At 41.3% G+C, this 20,690-nt stretch overlaps 1 protein-coding gene across 4 annotated transcripts; it reads left to right on the forward strand.

Moving 5' to 3' along the window:
- Positions 1 to 16: 16 nt before the first annotated feature.
- On the forward strand, positions 17 to 16,488 carry CENPK (centromere protein K). 4 transcript variants are annotated; one of them, XM_081929451.1, is made up of 10 exons: positions 17 to 119; positions 2,132 to 2,263; positions 2,993 to 3,049; positions 4,941 to 5,013; positions 8,925 to 8,971; positions 11,909 to 11,991; positions 12,087 to 12,185; positions 12,359 to 12,488; positions 14,799 to 14,852; positions 15,644 to 16,488. In XM_081929451.1, exons 1-10 carry the CDS (start codon positions 117 to 119, stop codon positions 15,809 to 15,811), a joined length of 846 nt encoding a protein of 281 aa, XP_081785577.1. In that variant the 5' UTR covers positions 17 to 116; the 3' UTR covers positions 15,812 to 16,488. The 4 variants fall into 4 exon arrangements, with proteins under 4 accessions (XP_081785577.1, XP_081785578.1, XP_081785579.1 ...); XM_081929452.1 differs by having other exon boundaries at positions 2,138 to 2,263; XM_081929453.1 differs by lacking the exon at positions 17 to 119 and adding an exon at positions 632 to 817.
- Positions 16,489 to 20,690: the final 4,202 nt, after the last annotated feature.

Below are 20,690 nucleotides of genomic sequence, written 5' to 3' on the forward strand. Positions count from 1 at the left end.
CGCCGACAGCCAATGAGAGCGCAGCCCGCGCAGGTTCGGAATGCAGAGCGACCCGACTCGGAGCGAGCGGAGGGGAGCAAGAAGGTCGGCGGCAACGGCGGCACCGGGAAATCGCCATGGTAATGTCAGGAGTGGGCGGCTATTGGCTGCTGGGTCTGGGCGAGTCTCCGTCAGGGAGCGCATCCTTTTCTTCTGTGGAGGCGTCCGGGGTCGTGAGGCTGGAGCTTGTTTTCTCCTCCTCCACTATAATAATAATAATAATACTAATAATTTATTATTTGTACCCCGCCCATCTGGCTGGGTTTCCCCAGCCACTCTGGGCGGCTTCCACAAAGACCAAAAATACACTAATATGTCATACATTAAAAACTTCCCTGAACAGGGCTGCCTTAAGATGTCTTCTGAATGTCAGGTAGTTGTTTATCGCTTTGACATCTGCTGGAAGGACGTTCCACAGGGCGGGCGCCACTACCGAGAAGGCCCTCTGCCTGGTTACCTGTAGCTTTGCTTCTCGCAATGAGGGAACCGCTAGAAGGCCCTCGGCACTGGACCTCAGCGTCCGGGCGAACGATGGGGGTGGAGACGCTCCTTCAGTATACTGGGCCTAGTGACGGATGTGGTTGAATTCCCGTCTCTAGGCAGCAGCGCCTAGAGGAGGGCGATTGCCCTCAGGTCCCACGGATGGGTTTCCCAGGGGTGCCTGGCGGGCCACTGGGGGAAACCAAATGCTGGACTGGTTTGGTCCAAAGGGACGCTTCTGTGTTCTTCATCTGAAGGTTCTGGTTAGCAACTGGTTTTACTGGGGAAGGCGTTTCAGGTGAGGGTTGTTGTTGTTGTTGGCATCCATTGTCTAGAGAGAGACTTCTGGGGGTGAAGTCAAGCCACTGGAGAATCACAGCGCCTGCTGTGGCTGTGGAAACCAGTAACTCGTAACTGTCCCCCCCCCCCCCCGTGTTGTTTTTGCTGTGTTAACGGTACCAGAGTGACCTCTCGGGGTGCAAGCCTGGGCACTGTGTATGGAGGTCCTGAGCTGCCCAGATGACAAGACCCCTCTCTGGGCTTCACATATGTGGTCCAAAGGAAAGCAGAGCAATACATTTGACACCAGTTTGGCTGCAAGAGTTGCTGGAAAGAGATGTACAACTTGTCATCCAACCATTTTGGGGGCTCCATTCCGGATTTGTGTAGAGTTTACTCCTTAGCCTTTTCTTCTCCTGAAGACGTCTCACAAGGCAGGGGGTACGAACCTTGCCTTGGGATTTAATTTCACAGCCTTTCTCACAAATGAGTATGGCTTGTACCACTGATGAATTAGTGCTTTATTTATTCAAGTCCATATGTTGCCACAGATCTGTTCCTAAGGGCAACATCAAATGACACCTTGAAGACTAACCATTTTATTAGGGCATGACATTCTGCAGACTAGAGTCCACTTCATCAGATGCATAAATGTTTTCAGGATACTCACTGCAACTGATAGTACCTTGCATATGCTGAGGAACCTGTTATGCTTATGTTCTGTCCTCAAATTCTCTGTATTTAGAGTTGCTTTTTACTATCTTATTTTTATTTAAACTATATACTGAAGTTTCTAAACTGTATAGGCCAAGCCTGCCCGTGTGGCTGTATCAGAGAACTAGAACTATGTAATTCTGATCAGCTATGTTTTCACAAGCTGCCAAATTCAGACAAAACAAAGGCACCAGCTGTTGCAAGCTTGTTCTTAAAGGATAAGTATGAAAAATTTAAAGATGGTTTTTGGTTATTGGGGAATAATACATCCCATCACTTGGTCTTACTTTTTACAAGCATTGCTTTTGTCATTGTGTGCAACTTGTGCACTGCTGAAGACCTGTGTGCCCTCAAGGAAGGCACATTGACTTTATTTGCTCTGTTTTGGACTTGTGCTTAAACATAATTTCTACATTCATGATGTAGCTGCTAGCTGGCAGTTAGTTATTTGACTCTGTGGTCCTATACAACTGTCAGACTACTGCTCATAAAGTGTTCTCTCTTTTTTTGGTGCTTCACCTGTGTGTGTGCTTGTGTGCATGTGATGCTGTTTTAAACCATTTCTATACCACCTGTTTATCAGTGATTAAAGCAAGTATGGAAACAATCTTATTCATAGGCTGAGAAAAATACGATGAGTCTAGATGAGCAGCAAGTTCCCCCAATGGTCAGCAGCACATTATTGAGTTCAGAAGGTGCCAAAGAACAACTCATACAAGATTGTGAAGAATTGTGGAAACAAATGGAAGAGGTAATGAGCAATATTCCATTGATGAATACTGTTACAGCTGTGATGTATGTTGATGTGATGAATGAAGTTGCAGGAACAAATAACTAGCAATAATGGTTTTTTTTTTATTCCTCTATTTGCAATGCTTGTACATGCGCCTAAGCACACAGCAGACACCATCTCTAGAAAAAGTAAACTGCAGATAAAAGTAGAAAGAATTTTTAAATGGCTTTTGTGGATGCCAGTCCTCCCTTGTCTTTCATGTGTGATAAATGAAATGGAAAATTAAATAAATTAAATATAAGACCAAGCAAAACCTTCAGTCTACCACATCTAACCAGCACAGTTCCATTAATGAAAACTTGTCAAAAATTTATGAAAGACAAAAGGTGCAATGAGGAATTCAAGGACAATAGAGGAAGAGACGTTATTGAAGACCATAAAGTCAGGGGCACCCTAAAATTGCTGAAAATTGCTTGGTGTCATCAGTTGTACTTCTAAGATACACAATCCAAAGTCAGTTATTCTTTAGGCCTCATTTATTTCAAAGGGAGAGAATTCCACTAGTTCGTAAATTCTCAAGTTGAAATCAAAGAAAATACAGTATAACTGGCTGGATGGTGTGTCTTCAGTATCTTGAGTTCTAATGCTTTTAAATGTTCGGAATTTTTGGTTGGTCTAAGGAAGGGAAAAACAAGCACAGTGTAAACTTGTATATAATTTTATTTATCTCCTTTCTTTATAACCAAGTGTCAGAACAGATTAACACTTCAAGAAACAGAAACACTTTCAGATTCAGATCCCAAGGTAAGGATAAAGTTTCAGAACTGTCAGTGAAAAAGCTTTCTATGCATGGGGGACCAGATTTAAAACATTTCCAAGCCAGATTTTTATGCGTGTACACATTTATTTAGATATCTAGCCCACTTTATCTCAAAGATGTAGCAGTGGCTTGAAGAAAACATGCTTTCGATGCATTAAAAATTAACAAAAATGGTTCAACAACCAGCTTAGCCATAACTACCAATGAAAAAAATATTCCCAAAAGATGCTGCTGTTTTTAAATTAAGTAAATAACCAAAGAAGAACTGGCACAAACTAGGGATTTACCAGTACGGATAGCTTTCCTGCAGTCGTCTGCCATATGCTTTGTGCTATTGCCTAAAGGAAATAGCATGCTCCTCTCTGCCCATATTATGCCATTGGTATTAACATACAGTCATACCTCAGGTTGCAAACTGTCAGGGAACTGCTATCAGTGCCGGAGGGAGAGAGCAAAAGCCAGAGGGATTATAGAGATCCCCCAGGGATCGGGAGAAGCAGCTCCTCTTCTGAGGAAGAGAATAAACGCAGCTCCAGTGGAGAGGGGGTGCAGGAGTCAGATGTGGCGAGGCGGTCCCACGACTCCTTGCCTGGGACAAGCAGGGAAGGAAGGGGTCCTCCGCTGCCCACGCCATCTCTGCGCAGAAGGCTTTCGTGCAGAGAGGGAAGGCGGAGACTGGGCGTCAAGGAACTTCTTTGCTGGAAGAAGTTGAAACGCCCACTCATGGATACTGCCAACGATTAAGGCGGCCACGGGTGAGTGGCTCTCCAGACAGATAAAGTTTACATTAGCAGCCAGCCAGGGAGAGGTTTGCCCTGCTTGCGCATGAGCAACCCCTTGTAAACCTCACACAAACGCTGCAGGTTGAGCGTTTTCGGGTTGTCGACTGCGCTGAACCCGGAAGTACCAGAACAGGTTACTTCTGGGTTTCGGCGCATGCGCAGAAGCGCCGAATCATATCACACACATGCGTGCGCAGACGCGGTGCTTCAGGTTGTGAACTCTGCGGGTTGCGAACGTGCCTCCTGCACAGATCACGTTCGCAACCAGAGGTATGACTGTACTGCTTTTAAACATCAGGGCACAATATAAATCCATCATGACTAACAGCCATAAACATAGTAAACATAGTTGACACAGCGATGCAATAGTTGTGTCAACTAGTGACTGCTAATGTTTTGAACAGTACCTGTTGTGACACAGGCCTTTGCTCATGCCACAACAGCTAAACATGTGCTAGAACTGTGTTTGGCCTTGTCTCCTCACTCCACCCTGGTTCTCACATGGCTGGTGATGGAAGGAAGTCTTGAACATGAACTAAATGGAAACTTGGAGAGGGCTGCTGGAAACATAATCAGGTGCATGGTGCATTGTGGTATAGGTGAAAGTGCATCATAGAATCTATGACTTTGAAACCTTTCCACTAACAATAATTAGTAGAACTTATTCCATAATAAATAAATAAATAAATAAATAAATAAATAAATAAATAAATCCTACACAACTTTTCTCCTTTGCTAGATGTATAGGCTGCTCCTTTAGTCCTTGCAATCCTGCACTTTCCTCCATGGAGAACCTCAGCCTGAAAAAGCACCACGCAGTGCCACTGGCAGGGGCTGCCCCAGGTCAAGGAACAAAGGCAGCTCCTGGCACTGGGGAAGGTTCTATACCAGACAATATTCTCTGGTGCTTTTCTGTATCAGAATGTGGTATTCTGCTCATGATGAATATTCTGTTAGAGAATGGGGTTGGGAAAGTGGTTATATACCATTATTTGGTTAAATGTTCCAGTTCGTACTTCTAAATGGTCTGCTCTTTATTCAAGTGTAATAAAACATTTTAAAAGTACCTTTCAACATTTGCTATGTATTACAGCTTTCCTTGTTAATGAAAAGAGTGAAGGCTCTTTCAGCGGAGCTTTACCAATGGCAGAAGAGAAAACCAGACGGTAAGGCTTTTAATCCAAATATTTTTTCAGAATTTTAAAGCCAAGGGGTATGAAACCTTGAATGTTCAAAGTGTCCTGGTTTCTATGGAATGTAATCTTACCACTTCTGTTATCTGTTGTGTACCATTCTCCATATTTTTAGGCCTTCTCTGTGTTTCTTGGTCAACTTCATGCTGTCACTCTTATTTTTTTTTACTCTTTGTTGAAATCTATTCTTCCAAATGGCCTATCTTGACACTCCTTTCAGAAATGGTACACATGTTGTAGATGAAAAACATACAAATTTAGAGGTTTTTTAGGTTAGAAAATATTTGGAGCACCAGTCTTGTATTTGCAATATCTCAGATATCACATGCTTTTATATAATTGAGCATGGACTATCACTTACAATAACTGGTTGAAGACTAGTCTTGTTGCACACAGTGGACTTTGCAGTGCACTCTGCCTCGTATTTCTAATTATGGTCTATCCAAAAAAAACCAAGCATTTGATGCAGCACCTACAATGCCAATCATTATTGATGAAAGTTAATATCAGGAATATTATTTTAATCCTGTGTAAATTGTAAGGAAGAATAATTCTGCATGAATAATGCATCCTGTAGATCATTTGGCCAATTCCTTAAAAAGAGAGCGCGAGAGTCACAGTACTAGGAATCAGGATTCAAAACATGATTCAAAACTTTGCAGCAACCAACATTGCAATATAATGGCTAAATTAACAGGGCTGGTATTATTGCAGATGAATCTTAAGAGCAACTTTAAGAACATGTGAAAACATTACCCAGGCTACAATCCCATATACAGTGGTACCTCAGGTTATGAACCGGAGGTCCGTTCTTAACCTGAAACTGTTCTTAACCTGAGGTGCGCTTTCACTAATGGGGCCTCCTGCTGCTGCCTTGCTGCTGACACACGATATCCATTCTCATCCGGGGCAAAGTTCTCAACCTGAGGTACTACTTCCGGGTTAGCGGAGTTTGTAACCCGAAGTGTTTGTATGAATGAATGAATGAATAAATTTATTACGGTCATAGACCAGAAAAGGAGTGTTTGTAACCCGGAGCGTTTGTAACCCAAGGTACCACTGTACTCTTACCTGGGTGTTAGTTCCATTTAGCTTAATAGGACTTGCATCTGAATAGGCTTGTTTAGGATTGTATACATGCAATTCTAGAATGGAAAGTCCCATTAAAGCTTGTGGAGCTTAGTCCCAGGTAAGTGGATACAGGATAACAGTCTAAACAAATTAGGCTAAGCAAAGATAAGACGTAGTTGAACAGCAAATGTTGTTGGTGAGACAAAGAGTTGTTATTTATCCAGTAATGGCTGAGACTTGTTTCAAAGTCTTGCAGAATTGTTACTGGGCTGCAAAGTATTACAACGCAGCTCAAAATGTGCTTAATTCTTATGACGGACTATCTCTACATGGTTTAAATTGTGCTGATTTTGTGTTAATGACTTCAGTATTGCTAGTGAGCACCTTATAAACCAAGGGTGGGGACTCTGGCCTCCCAGGGGGTCTAAATTAGCCCACAAGGAAATTTCCCCCAAACCACATCCACCCATCAACTGGCATAATTCATGATATCACCTGATGGGTGGGAAGTTAGAGTTAAATCCTGTGTTGGTTGTGAGTACCTGTTCCCATCAGGGAAGATGTGTAGGCAGCCAAACTGAGCAGGATTCAATGGAAAGCCCTTCCTGATTCAGGAAATGGTTTGCATTGAAACCCCTGCTAAAATGAAGAGAACTTCATTTTAGCAGCACTTGCACCTGGTGTCATTGTGATGTTAGGTGGGTGGTCCTACTCACCTGTCAAACTGAGCTTGCAAGGCCATTCCTCACAAGAATCTGGACTGTGGAGCCAAAAACATTCCCCATCCGTTATAAAGAAAAGGTCCAATACAGTCATACTTCGGGTTACAGACTCTTCAGGTTGCGTTTTTTCGGGTTATGGACCCGTCGAAAACGGGTTACTTCCGGGTTTCGGTGGTTGCACATGCGCAGAAACGCTAAATCGCGCTTTGCGCATGTGCAGAAGCGCCGAATCCCAATCCGCGCGTGCACAGATGCATTGCTGCAGGTTGCAAATGTGCATGCCACACGGATCACGTTCACAACCCAAGCGTCCACTGTATAAAGAAAGTTCTGCTACAAAACTTCACAAATATAATGCTCTGAACATGGAAGTTACGTCATCAAATGGGTTGTTACAATATAGAATTTATTAGGCCTCAATCTACGGCTTGACTATTTTAGTGCCCTTATGCACAGACAGTTGTGTGAACAATTGCTGGCAATGTCTGCATTTGTTTCAGGCTGTCCAAGTAGACCCCAGTTTAGAACAGGGCACCCCAGAGCTGTGGCTTCTGACTGTTATATTTTATGTTGTTCCCTACCAGTTACCCAATAGGATCACATCCTGAGGGCCCTGTGTCTCTAGATTTTAAGGATGCTGGTGTTTGCCAGAAGATTCAGCACTGGTTGGTGGACTGTGTCCTTGTGTATTACCTTTATGTCCTTTTAACATGGTGCTCACAGTGATATACACAGGCTTCTCAGGTGTTTTCCCATTTAGTTCCTGAAACTTCTATAGCTTCAAAAATTATTTTACATCGGGTGCCTTTTAGGAGGTGTTTGGCCTAAAGACAACACAGATATTCTCCAGCAATATTTAGTGGATTTTATTGACATTTCTAGGTTGTGCCAATGCTAACTTCTTCATATATTAAAATCTTCTGCTGAAAGCCTTAAATCTCTTGAGGATATCTCTGAAGGGCTGTGTCCATCTGTTTATTCATTCAGCCTTGAAAGTAAGCATTTTTCCATCATTGTTTTTCGCTAAGCCTATTTCTGGCTTTGAAGTTTCCACAAAAAGGTTACATTTGCTTTAGGGCTGTAACTTCCAATATAATATCATTATACGCTAAGCCTGTAAAACATAACTTTTGTAAATTTTCTGTGCACTGCTTTTTCCACTTTCAATATTTCATTAATCTTTTCCATCAAGCATCTTTCAGTACAAATGATAGACTAAGGAGATAGCTCAATCAGTAGAGTATGAAACTCTAAATCTTAGGGTCCTGAGTTCAAGCCTCACATTGGGCAAAAAGATTCCTCCTTTGTAGCGGGTTGGACTAGATGACCCTTCCAACCCTACAATTTTATGAAATAAATACTATGAAATAAACAGCTATGGTGCAGCTTCCTGAGAACAAGCCTACCAGGCAGAAGGCATAGTGGTGGACGAGCTTCTGGGATAGCACTGGTGGGCAAAAGGTGCTGTTGGTGGGGATTGCTAATCCTTCTCTCCCCCACCCCTTTGAGGTTTTTAAGTGTGTTTTTTGTTTTTAAAAAAAGGATTTTCCTTTTCACTGGGAGAAATGGGAATGTGTGTCCACCTTCCCTCCAAATATTGCTAGAATGCCGTTTTTGCTCTTTGTTTTGCCCTATTCGCTGTGTAGCGCTTACCTTTTTGCTGTTGCTGTAGGGATGTCTTCACAACCAGACCTCTGTCTGCAAGAATAGCGCTTCTCTCTCTCTCTCTCCCTCTCTCTCTCTCTCTCTCTCTCTCTCTCTCTGTCTCTCTCTCTCTCCACCTACAGAGGGGGAGCTCTGCAGAGTTCAGTAACCCCCTAGGGCACCCTTCCAGCGACCATAGGATGGTAGCCTTCAATAGGTCAATGCTGGTTGGTCATAAAGTGGTTTGGATTCACTAATAAGTTTTTTATGAGATGCTGCTTGCTGTTTATAGAATTCATTCTATGTGAGCTTCTATGTGCTCACTCTGTAATATGTTATGTGTAGTAATCATAGCATTGTGCCTAATGCTGATTGTATCACTCAGAGAAATGAGATTTGCGAATATGTGTTGTTTTTAAAAGTATGGCAACTTGTTGTGTTTTTCAGTACTTCCCGTGAATCCAGACATTCTGACAGCATTAGGAAGACACCAGGTATGTCGATTAAATTATGGTGAGCTGGTTGTAACATCTTGAAAGTATTAGTCAGATAATTAGATATACAGGTAACTCACATCTTAACGTTCATTTTACTTACGGGATTGCAGCTTTGTGTGGGTGGGGGTTAGATAAATAAATAAATAAATGGAGAGCGGGGGGGAAACCCACTCTCCATATATTTATTTCCCCCTCCCCCACCTGTGCAAAGCTGTGGTTGAAGGCTTACCTGGCAGTGCAAGGGCTCTGGCAGCATCCCACTTAAAGGGCTTTGGGATGGTGGCAGGACCTTTGCACCACTTCCCTAAAGCCGGGTACACAGGCCTCCACCTTGCAGGAGGGAGGCAGTTCTGGGGTTCCTGGCTTTATGTGTTTTGTGTATACCTCTGGAACCAAACCCTCATGTAAAATGCAAGTTACCTGTACACTTAACTAGCTTTCCCTAAGATTTATATACCACCCCTTCATCTGCAGATCTCAGGGCGGTTCACAACATAAAAATACAGGACAAAAATTCTGAATAAACATTAGGAAGAACTTTTTGACAATAAGAGCTGTTTGACAGTGGAATGGACTGCCTCTGAAGGTAGTGGACTCTTCTTCATTGAAGGTTTTTAAACAGAGGTTAGATGGCCATCTGCCAGGGATTTTTTAGCTGTGATTCCTGCGTTGGACTAGACGACCCTTGGTGTCACTTCCAACTCTACAATTTTATTATTCTATATGTCCCAAATTCACCTAATGTTAGGTCTGTACAGCTTGTGACTCATCATCCTGGCCATTAGCTGTGACAACTGTCCTGTCATTTAGGTAAGCAGCATAAATTGGAAGTTCTACCAAGGCACTAGTAGCTACAACATGCCGATTGTGAATTACATTTCACTCGGTTATGTTTAGGCCTGCCTAAAACATCTTAACTATGTTATACATTTGACATCAGTCCATAATACTCCTCTAAGTTTTATAGCAATAGCATCTGCAAATATTACTCTTTAATTCTTCCAGATCTGGGGCTAACAAGGAAACCTAGAATGTGTTAGTGATAGGATTTCAATATAAGGGTTGAAGAATTGCTATGCAACATTAGCTGGGAAGATTATTGTGGCTCCTCTGCTAAAATAAGCAATTATACTGTACCTAATAAATGAATTCACATTCAAATTATAAAATTTTTGGTTTAAAAACAACTTCTTTGCCTTCCTTTCTCTGGATTTGGTTACTTCTCAGCAATTTTATTCCACCTCTCATTAGAAAGGTCATGGAAGCAGACATGCTAATATATATTTTGTTTCAACAAAATGACTGGCTAACATCTTTGCCTTGAGTAAATGTTGCACCTCTTATATCATGTTTGATTTGACATTCTGCTTTCTGGACAATTGGCTAAAATAAATCTCAAGTTCTCATTCTTGTATATGTGTGTAGAATTGACTCCACGATTAGAGAAGCATTAACATTTTTATTATCAAGATACATTTGAAATCTGTAAAATTGTACAAAAGGCATATAGATAATAATATTTTTAATTGATTTTTATGAAAGCACAACTGACACTGCTCTGCTTAACCCTACGTCCACTGAGGGACAAATAGTGTTGGGTGCTAATCAGTCTGCATGGCCCTATGGATCAAGATTGCTTGGTATGTGATTTCGTAAATTATAAATCACACTACATGATCCAGCACATTCATTTTACTGAGAATTTAACAAGGATGTTGCATCTGAAAAAGAGAATTTATATAGTCCTGGAAAATCTTTTAAAAATAGATTAGAACCTTCATTCTGTGCAGTTGTATACATTTTATTTTCTCAAGTCCCATCACTTAGAATTGAAATGTGCAATCTAAACTATAAGCACTCTTGTGCATCACAGAGAAGATTGGTCTAGGATAGTGATTTCCAAAGTTTCTACTTTTCTATCAATTTTGTCTCCTAATGTGTCATGAAACTACTGCATCTACAGAGCATTTTAAGACATATGAGGCACTGGTCAATTTAGTGAGCTTCAACATCGGCTCATATTGACTGGTATTAGGGCATCTTTTACGTTTGAGGAGATAACTCAATAATGATGAATAAGCTACTGTTGTGTTTGTGACTTATCAGGTCACTGATATGTATTAGGTTCTGTGTCTTACATGTTAAACGATGAACAGTTATGACTTACACCAGCCTTCCTCAACCTAGTATAGCCATGCTGGATGGGGTTGATGGGAAACATAGTCTTAAACGTCTGGAGAGAGCAGGTTGAAGAAGGTTGATGTATGCATATACAGATTTGCCCTGCAAAGCCTTCAAGAGAAGTAGTAGTTAGTATCCTACTGACTCATCCTATCTTGGCAAAGATGACCACTAGCACAACAGGCCTTCTTCCCCCATCCTGTGCCCTCCCCAGATCTGCTCTGGAGGTTTGGGGGAGCCCACAGAACAGATTTAGGGGGCATGCAGGGATAGGGTAAGCAGGAAGTCCTCTTGTGCTAGCAATAATCCTTGCACTGAATACAACCCATGGTGCTAATGATGCAGAACGACAACTAGTGCATGGAGGAGAAATCCCTTCTACCCAGTCCTCCTGGAGTTCTAAAAGATTATTCTGTGAGCACACCGTTTTTCAGAGAAGCTTGTCTGCCATTTCTGATATTTTCACCAAGGAACTGCTCAGAAGATTCCAAGAAACCACAAAGTTCCCTGGAATAAGAGCTTGAAAATCACTTACAAAGCTATGTATTTATTTTACCTGTTTGCTGATTTGTTTTCCTATTCATGTGAAAAAGATGGATGAGTACCTACTTTTCTGTGTTCGTATTTAAGCATACAGATAGCATAGTACTGAAATATAAGGGATACAAATGCACAGAGCGCCACAGTGCAAATATTTTTAAAGTACAGTAACGAAGGACTACATTTCTATAAAGAGCACACTTATCTTTTCAGTTGCAGGAAGTAGTCCAGGATCTTGAAATGGTGCTCTCAACAATTCAAGCAAAGAACGAAAAATTGAAGCAAGACTTAGTAAGGTATGTGCTGGATTCAGTATTATCCTGGAACTGATTTGGCAGTTCTACAAAACTAATGTGTATTTGTCTACTGTTTTCCCCACATCTGCTTAAAGGGAACAGCAATGGTTGGAGGAACAGCAGCAGCTAATGGACCGCCTCAATCAAACAGAGGAAGAAAATCGCAATCAAGTTGTAGAGTTTTCTGAAGAAAGGTATTCATAATGTTTTGCAGTTTTAGGAGCGGGAAACTATAGAAATTAGAATCATTCTACTAAGCAAATTGCATAATTAAAGTCTTTGGTGTGGATAATAATTTTTGTTTGCAAGTTTATCACTTTTTTAAAAAAAGACTATTGCAATTAACCCCCCTTTTTTAACACCTTAGAGCCTTTCAAGAAATCAAAACCAAAATGCTGAAAATAAAAACATATAAGGATAAGATCTTGACTGCTCTGGGCGAGTTCCTTGAAGAACATTTTCCTCTCCCTGATGATGGAACTACAAGAAAGAAAAGAGTATGGTCATTTTCACATTAATATTAAGCTAAGAAGTCTCTGATGTGGGTGGTACTGTGGTCTAAACTACTGGGCCTCTTGTGCTTGCCGATTAGAAGGTCGGCGGTTCAAATCCCTTCAATGGAGTGAGCGCCTGTTGCTCTGTCCCAGTTCCTGCCAACCTAGCAGTTCGAAAGCACGCCAGTGCAAGTAGATAAATAGGTACTGCTGTGGCAGGAAGGTAAACAGTGTTTCTGTGCACTCTGGTTTTTGTCACAGTGTTCCGTTGCTCCAGAAGCGGTTTAGTCATGCTGGCCACATGACCTGGAAGGCTGTCTGTGAACAAACGCCAGCTCCCTCGGCCTGAAAGCAAGATGAGCGCCGCAACCCCATAGTCGCCTTTGACTGGACTTAACTGTCCAGGGGTCCTTTACATTTTTACACTGTCATAATTAAAAGTAATCATGAAAGTTCAAATGCTGTGCTTTTAATTCAGCTTTAATGCCCCAGCAGTTCCATTCTGATATTGAGAGCATTGCTGTCTGAAGCCCTGCTGTTGCTAGATGCACTCACACAATTTTTGAGCTCACCTTCTATCTCTGAACCTGATTCTCCTAGCCTAAATTTTCCCAAATTGCCCAGCTTCTACTCTTTCGGTATCCCTGGTTTTAGCCATTTCTCCATTCTTAGCTTCTTTCTTTTCAGTTCCCTATGCTTCTCACCTTTGTGGTGTCAGTTTCCCTCTCTCATTTAAGTCTTGCAGGCCATAGAAACTGGTGCTTCTCTACATCCTTGCTAGAATCTGTGTCACCCAGCAGCTTATAGGTTGTGGTATCTTCAGTCCCATTCCGAGATATAATTGAGGTCAGAATGCTTGCTATACCCCCCCCCCCTGGTGGCCATAGCTGGCAAAGCTTTTGAAGTCATCCTCTCTATTTTCACTTTAAAGATTGTACAAGTGGGCCTGTGCAATTTTGGTTTCTATAGTGTTTTAAGAAAGGTGGATATTATATAAAATAAATACTGAGCATTCATCTCATACCCACTTAGATATTTTCCTGAAAGAAATGGTATCTTTTTGTAGTAAGCTGAAACTTGTGTGTGAGGAAAGATGCATATTTATATTTTCTTTGGAAAATGTTTTTAAGCTACCTAGTTAACTAAACAGTTGAATACAAATATAATTTAAAAGCAGCAAGGATTAGGCTAATAAAGGGGAGAAACGGGAACCTGACAACACAGAGAATCTTTGTCTTCCTCCCATACATTTACAAATTATCATCAATACCCATTTGTAAATGACAGATGAAATTGCCAAGAGTGGAGGATGCCAAGTACTTGTAAACTGCCCAGAGAACTTCTGTTGTTGGGCGGTACGTACTGAATGTAAATAAGCAAATACTTCAAAACGAAAGGGCTAAAAAATAAGTGGTGCATAGAAGAATCACAATTTTGTGGATGTGATCCTGGTGTTTTGTAATGCTGTTGTGTCACATTTGCATATCATGCAGAACCATGGTTTAGCATTATATATGCAAGCAGGAACTGGCCTATGTGAGACTCAAGATGGTACCCACATAGCGTTGAGGAGGACTTTGGCAGTTTCTTGTTGTTGTAGTCAAACCAAGGATCATGACTTATTACAGTCTCTGGTTAATTTAACACGTCAGCTAGAGTAATCATGGTTTCAATATGGCTCGTTGTGAAACTCAGCCAGTTTGTTACAAACCACAGTTCCCAGTTTGCAGACACCAAGAATCCACGATTAATTGAAACCGAAGGTAAACACTGCTGAAGTCCTTCTGATCACACAGGAAAGGGAAGTAAAGAGCCCATGGCTTGGTCAGATTTGTTTCAGCTCATGCACATCACACTAAGCCATACTTTACTGCAGGATAGAAAACTTTCTCTTGCGGCTATCCTTCTGAGGGTTGCATGCCAGTGGGTGTGACCAGAGGTAAAATGGGCAGGGCCAGAGCCAAGAGTGGATGGAGCAACAGGTGTGACTCTCATATTTATATAGTCTGCTATATTCCAGTCATGCAAAGGTCTGAGTTTCCAGCACACCCATCTCTTCATCCAGGCAAATAAGTTCAAAGATGCACTCCAGCCAGGAAGAAACACTGCGGAAGGTGTGGAGAGGGACTGTCACCTGGGAAGGAGGTTGTAACCTGGGGAGAGGTTTGGAGCCTGAGGTTCCCAGCCCTGGTTTAGTGTGATGTACTGTGCTATTGTAAATTGTTGCATTCAAAACTATCTTTAAAACTTCCCTCCCTTTGTTAAAATGCATGCCTTAAATATGACATAGATCTTTTGTTTTGTTTCCTGTAGCATTCATCTAAACAGCCAGATGTACAACTAATATCATTACATGAAATTTTAGAGGTAAGAACACTTGTTGTGTTTGCTGCAGGTAAAGACTGGGATGGATAAATAGCTAAATAATTACTCCAGGGATTGGTGAATAGTTTGGTCATGCTGTTTTGGGGCCCAGATGCGACCCATAGGGCCTCCTCACCTTGCCTGAAACTTCCCCTCCCCCCTACTTAACTCCCACCCGTGCTACAGTTGGGGCTGATAGGAGTCCAACAACATCTGGAGGGCCACAGGCTAGCAAAACATGCCCTGTTGTCTTCTGGGTCCAATTCCCAATGGTTATTATGACCTTTGGAAATATAAATGGATTGAGCTCAACGTACATGGAAAGCTGCCTTCCATCTTATTCTTCCATCTTGCTCTCTACTTGAGCACAGACACCTAAATGCAAAACCAGCCTTAGCCAAAGGTATTTTCCTGGTCCCTAGTGAAGAGCAGCTTTTTGTGTGGAATCCCCTTGGGCTAGATGATAACAATGGGCCGGGCACAGGCATGTCTAGTTATGCACAGTAGCAACAGAAAGGAAGCTGTCTGCAACCCTTGAGTGCATTTGCAGTAACTCAGGAAGGAAAGGTTGCACTAAACTGGGATTCTGTGCATCGCAGAGGGTCAGACTAGATGGCGCTTGGGATCCCTTCCAATTCTACAGTTCTGTTCTCTGAAAGTGAAGGCTTTGTTCAAACTCATCTCTGCTTGTGCAGGTAGCACTAAACCATCGTTTAGCATTGCATGCACTCGCAGCCACTATGTCTGGCCGATCAAAGCTAACATTGTTTTCTAAATGTCATTCTCATTTTCAGAGCCTTATCCACAAATTTAGTAACACACCACATGATCCATATGTATCAATCACCACTTCATTCTGGGCTCCTTATATTGAACTTCTGCTGCGAAATGGCATTGCATTAAGACATCCAGAAGATCCAAACAGAATACGTCTAGAAAATTTCACTAATAGCAATATATAGTAAGATGGAACTCATCGCCTGATCAGTAAAATAAAGTTAATTAGAAGGGGTGTAGCTGCTTGCTTCAGCTTGAGAAGATAGCACTTCTGCTGCTACAGATCTTTCATGCAGGTTCTCATAATGTTTCTGTAATGTTGGAACTACAGCGCTCTATTTCAATGTGAGATTTTAATTAGTTCTTTGTTACTTTTACTACTATTAGCAAATAATATTTTATCCTGAAAACTATCCAGACCATTAAAATAAGAAACGAACCTAAGATTATAGGTGTATTTTAGACTGATGGTTCATTTGCCTGTAGCTCTCCAACTAACTTGTTTTCTATCAACTCTTGGACTCTAGCATCACCTTAAGAGAATGCTGAAATAGAAAAAAAGTATTTATTCCTGGGATGGTATGCTGAGAAAAAGAAAACAGAATTTTGTATTTCCAAGTCACCAGGGATACGTGCAATTCTGTGAAAGAAAGGCAAGGGAAACCTTTTGGAGATCTGCAGTCAGAATTTGTAAGATAATCTGTTTCAGAGTTACCTTTACCAACTTGCTGTCTGCCCCCTTTCCCCACCCCCAGTTCCAAGACCTTTGCAAGAGTGAACCTTTAGTATTGTTTCCATGGAAGTGGTCTATGATGAAATTGTTGGGCCAGATTTACCTTTTAAATAAATTAAGTAGGAAATATTCAAAGATTGCAATTAATTTCAGGTCTCTTCCAGCTCCAGCTACTTTAGTAGTAGTAGTAGATATTTATTTATACCCCACCTTTTTCCTTGACATAAACTCAAATCACCTTACAGATAAAAATAAGAACAGCTGAAAACATAGAAAAGAAGCAATTTTTAAAAAATTAAATTAAACATTGATAGGAACACACACACTTAAAAATAATAATATTAAAAACAAGTTTCTGAGCACTTTTCAAAGGAAGCCTCACATAGAACGCATTATTACAGTAATCCAAAGGGGATGTAACTAAGGAGTGCGTCACTGGCCAAATCACTTTCAGGGTCTCCAGAGGCTGACATCTTCCATTCCCTTTTCATTTTATATAAGTGCCCAATACAGTCATACCTCAGGTTGAATATGCTTCATGTTGAGCGCGTTTGGGTTGCGCTCCGTGGCAACCCAGAAGTAAAGGAGTGCATTACTTCCGGGTTTTGCAGCAGCATGCGCAGATGCTGAAAATGATGTCATGCGCAGAAGCGGCAAAAAGCGGCATGCGCGCAGGCGTGCCGTCGCTAGTTATGTTTGCTTCTGGGTGCGAACGGGGCTCCGGAACGGATCCCATTCGTATCCAGAGGTACTATACGTATTTCAAAGATATGTGGTTCAGAATTGTCCCACAATTTGAGTTCTGGACATAAAATATGGGAAGTCGTATTCAACAACTTTCAAAAATTTGTCTGAATTGAAACTGTTTATAGCTTGCCTTTCTACTTAGAAGTACCAGCAGTCCTTGACTAAAAGGATTTTTTCAGTGGAACCAATGACAGCATCTGCTTTCCCCCACCCCACCCCGTCCGAAGCTGTCCAATATGGTAACCAGGTACTCTTGCAAAGTGCCAGTCTCTTTTGTACTGGTACTGCTTGGTACCTCCTACACTGGTACAAAAAAAAAAAACCACAACTTGAGCAGGACAACTGAACTGTGCAAGGCCTTCGGTAAAGAACCAGCCTTGGTGTATTTGCTCCAGAGAGCTAGCAAATAACCACACCATTGTTTCAGTTGAATTATTTATTTATGAAAAGAGTAAAGGTTTAAAAGTAATAAATGCCAACATGAATTTACTTAGAAACAACAAAAACAACTTTGCAGCTTGAAATGCCATTACAGGAACATACAGAATAGAGAGGGTCAATAGTACATTACACAGGTTGACCCACCCACACGTTGCTGGCACAAATACTTAATACAGCAGAGATAGAGGGGAGAGGACAAATGTAGAGAGTTGCCTAGGATGGAATTATGAGGTGGTACATTCTTAAAGACCCAACTTTTGCAGTGGAGAAAGTGAAAGAAGCAGAAAAGTGGTTGAAGAAAGTTATACGTAAAGTAGTAGTTTTTCCTGCCTTGTGGGTGTCAAAGGTGAGTGAGATTTGGAAAATACTGTATAAGGGATAGCAAGAAGGCAGAAGTGGGTGAGATTTTTTAAATGTATTCCCTCCCCTTTATTTTGTTGTATCTTTGTTGGTATTTTTTGGTTGGTTGTAAGTCGCTTTGGGTTGCCTTGGGCAAGATAAAGCAACTAACAAATTTAAGAATAATAATTAATAAAAATGTTGAGTCACTATAGTTGCCTGTTGTGCATTGGAAGCAAACTGGAGGAGAAAAAGAATGGAGTTTCTTGACTTACATGAAAAGATAGACCATCTCAAATGGTGTAGGAGTTTGCAGTGGGGATGGTTCTGATGTCTTTGGGGATTTGGCAGAACTCAGTGGCCCCATGCACCAATGGAGATGGCCTGTGTTTACCTGTGGGACCAAAATCATCAACCCAAAACCTGGAGAGCCAGACAATTGCCTGCTTTCAGAAACCAGTTTGTTATTTTAACATGGGTTCGTTTGAACTCATTTAATCTGGTAAGACAACAGATTCCACCCCGCACCCCCAAACTTGCAGGTATTTCCCCCACCGTAGGGGTCCTGTCTACTCCCTAAGGAAAGTAACAAACAGGTGCAAGGGAATGTGGGGGCAAGAAAAGGATCTAGCTAAAACTTATGTGGAGGAAAGAAAGTCAGCTCCTGCAGTCTGTCACAGGGACAGAGCATCTGAAATAGTGTCAAGCAGATGCCTTTAGGAAGCATCGCCAAAAGCTGAACACGTTGGGTGTGCTGTGTGCACCCAATAATAGGAAAAATGCAGGCAACCTTACCCTGAATCTGAAATGACCTTTTCACAGAGGTCCAGAATTATACATTATGAAATACTGTACATAGGTAGTTTCCTGGGACAGCCTGACTCATGCAAGTGGGAGTACAGAAATACCCATCTTAGCTATAGCAGTTTTGCTTTCAAAGAAGTTTGAGTTTGGTAATTTAAGCCAGCATGGTTAGCACAATGGAGTTTACCAGGCAATGTTCCTTTGGCATAATTTACTTCAGTATGTCTTTTGTCAAAGCAGTGCTTCATGCATTGCACATACATAGTGAAAGTCGTGCAGTAGCCATTAAAAATATGACACTCCAGCACAGCTGGTGCATAAGGAATAGCTCCTTTCCACAGTACAAAGTCCTTTTTCTTTCTTAGCAGACTATGCTGTAAACACCTGGCTACACTTTGAGGAAGCTCAAGTCGTCAGGGCCAGGGTGGGCGGGGAATTCTTACCAGACTGGTTATTTGAACAAGATGTTTCAGTCCTTTCTCTGAAACTTATTAAACTCTCAGCCTCTGTCCACTTTAGAGCAAACCACTTTGGATAGCAAACATACATCTGGGATTTTTGTTTTTGCCTTTCCTGTGAAGTTTGTTGGGTGGCTTTGACCAGATCAATGAAGTTAATTTATCTCACAGGGCTTTTATGAAACTATTTTTTCTTTTCTTGAAATACTGTATTTCAACAGCACATAGGGCATTACCTTTCCGAGAAAATTATCTGAAACTTCCTATGGATTTTTACAGTTCCCTTAGGGCCTAAATTCATTTTTACTTAGGAAACTACTACCTATATAACTCTATTTGGTGGGGTGGAGGCAGTGCTGATTCCCAGTAGAAAAAAAGCCTGTTTTTAAGCCACTGTGTCTTCTTTTTCCTTTTCTTATTCTAATTCTTCTCTCTATAATCTCGGGCAACTTTAACATTCTGTCTTAGTTAAAATTGCTTCCAGGTTAAACAATGGACATTCCAAAGCACCTCAGTGGCGCAGAACTACCCATAATTATAATCAGCCGTAGTTACAAGAAGTTCTTTGTTCTGTAAAAGTTTAAAATTCTGTATTTTACAAAATTTATTATGTCGAATGAAATTGAATCCTGCCTTCTCTTTTTGGCAACCAACACTGTTTGCAGGTGCTTCCAAATGAGCTTTAGGGTTACAGTAAGCCAAGAAAAATGTAATTTTGGTGGTATTTCTATTGTAATTTAGAACTCATTTAAATGAGTTGCTGGAAGCTGTTCCTTGCAGACATACTTTGAATGCAAATTAATCTAGATAACTATTTCAGGGTCCTTGATAAATACGAGTGGCAACTTGAGACCTTTACTATTTATAATAAATCATTTCCTCTTCAATCAGTTTCTCAGGTTTCCCCAGTGTTATAATATGCTTTTATTTTGCTAAGGGAGCCTAGGGGGATTCTGGCTGGTTGGCAAGGAGTTAAGCCGTTAGCCATTTGGTGAAATGATCGTCCAGCAGCAGCATTGCCAAAATTCTAAATAAGCCACAAAAAATTCAAGTTTGGAAAAACAACCCCATTATATATATAAAAAAGAATTGATATTTCCTGGGGCACATTTTTTTACCTATGTCTTCTACTTTATTCACTGCCAGCTGATTTTTTGTGGCTTTTGCAAAAATTTGTGCCTCTAAATTACTATATCATCAGTTGTACCCAAACTGAAGGTATTATTAACATATATACACATGTATCTATGTAATGTGATGCTCGGGCCTGTGGAAGCAAAACCTGTCAGTTGAGTTTCTCCATTAGAAAAAGCAAAAGAGCAGTTCCTAGCTCTTTGACAGCAGTGTGCCAATTACCTAGCCCCCAACACAAAAGTGGAGCAGGACTTTGTTTGGGTAGCTTCTGTTTCAAACATTCGAAGCTGCCTGATAGTTAGATTGTGGTAGTGGCCCAAAAGGCCATAATGAATGTGATAATGTGAATCCCTATAAATCCTTGAATATGCCTCTAATAGAGAGGTTGTGGTAACCTGTTGCTTTAAG

This window comes from Podarcis melisellensis, assembly GCF_964234715.1.
Source record: "Podarcis melisellensis genome assembly, chromosome: 11".
NCBI lineage: Eukaryota > Metazoa > Chordata > Lepidosauria > Squamata > Lacertidae > Podarcis > Podarcis melisellensis.

Excerpts from the sequence above, each read along its gene's own strand:
- CENPK (XM_081929451.1), top strand. Across the intron at positions 2,264-2,992 it reads TGTGGAAACAAATGGAAGAG|TGTCAGAACAGATTAACACT; the intron begins GTAATGAGCAAT and ends TTTATAACCAAG. Across the intron at positions 12,489-14,798 it reads GAACTACAAGAAAGAAAAGA|CATTCATCTAAACAGCCAGA; the intron begins GTATGGTCATTT and ends TGTTTCCTGTAG.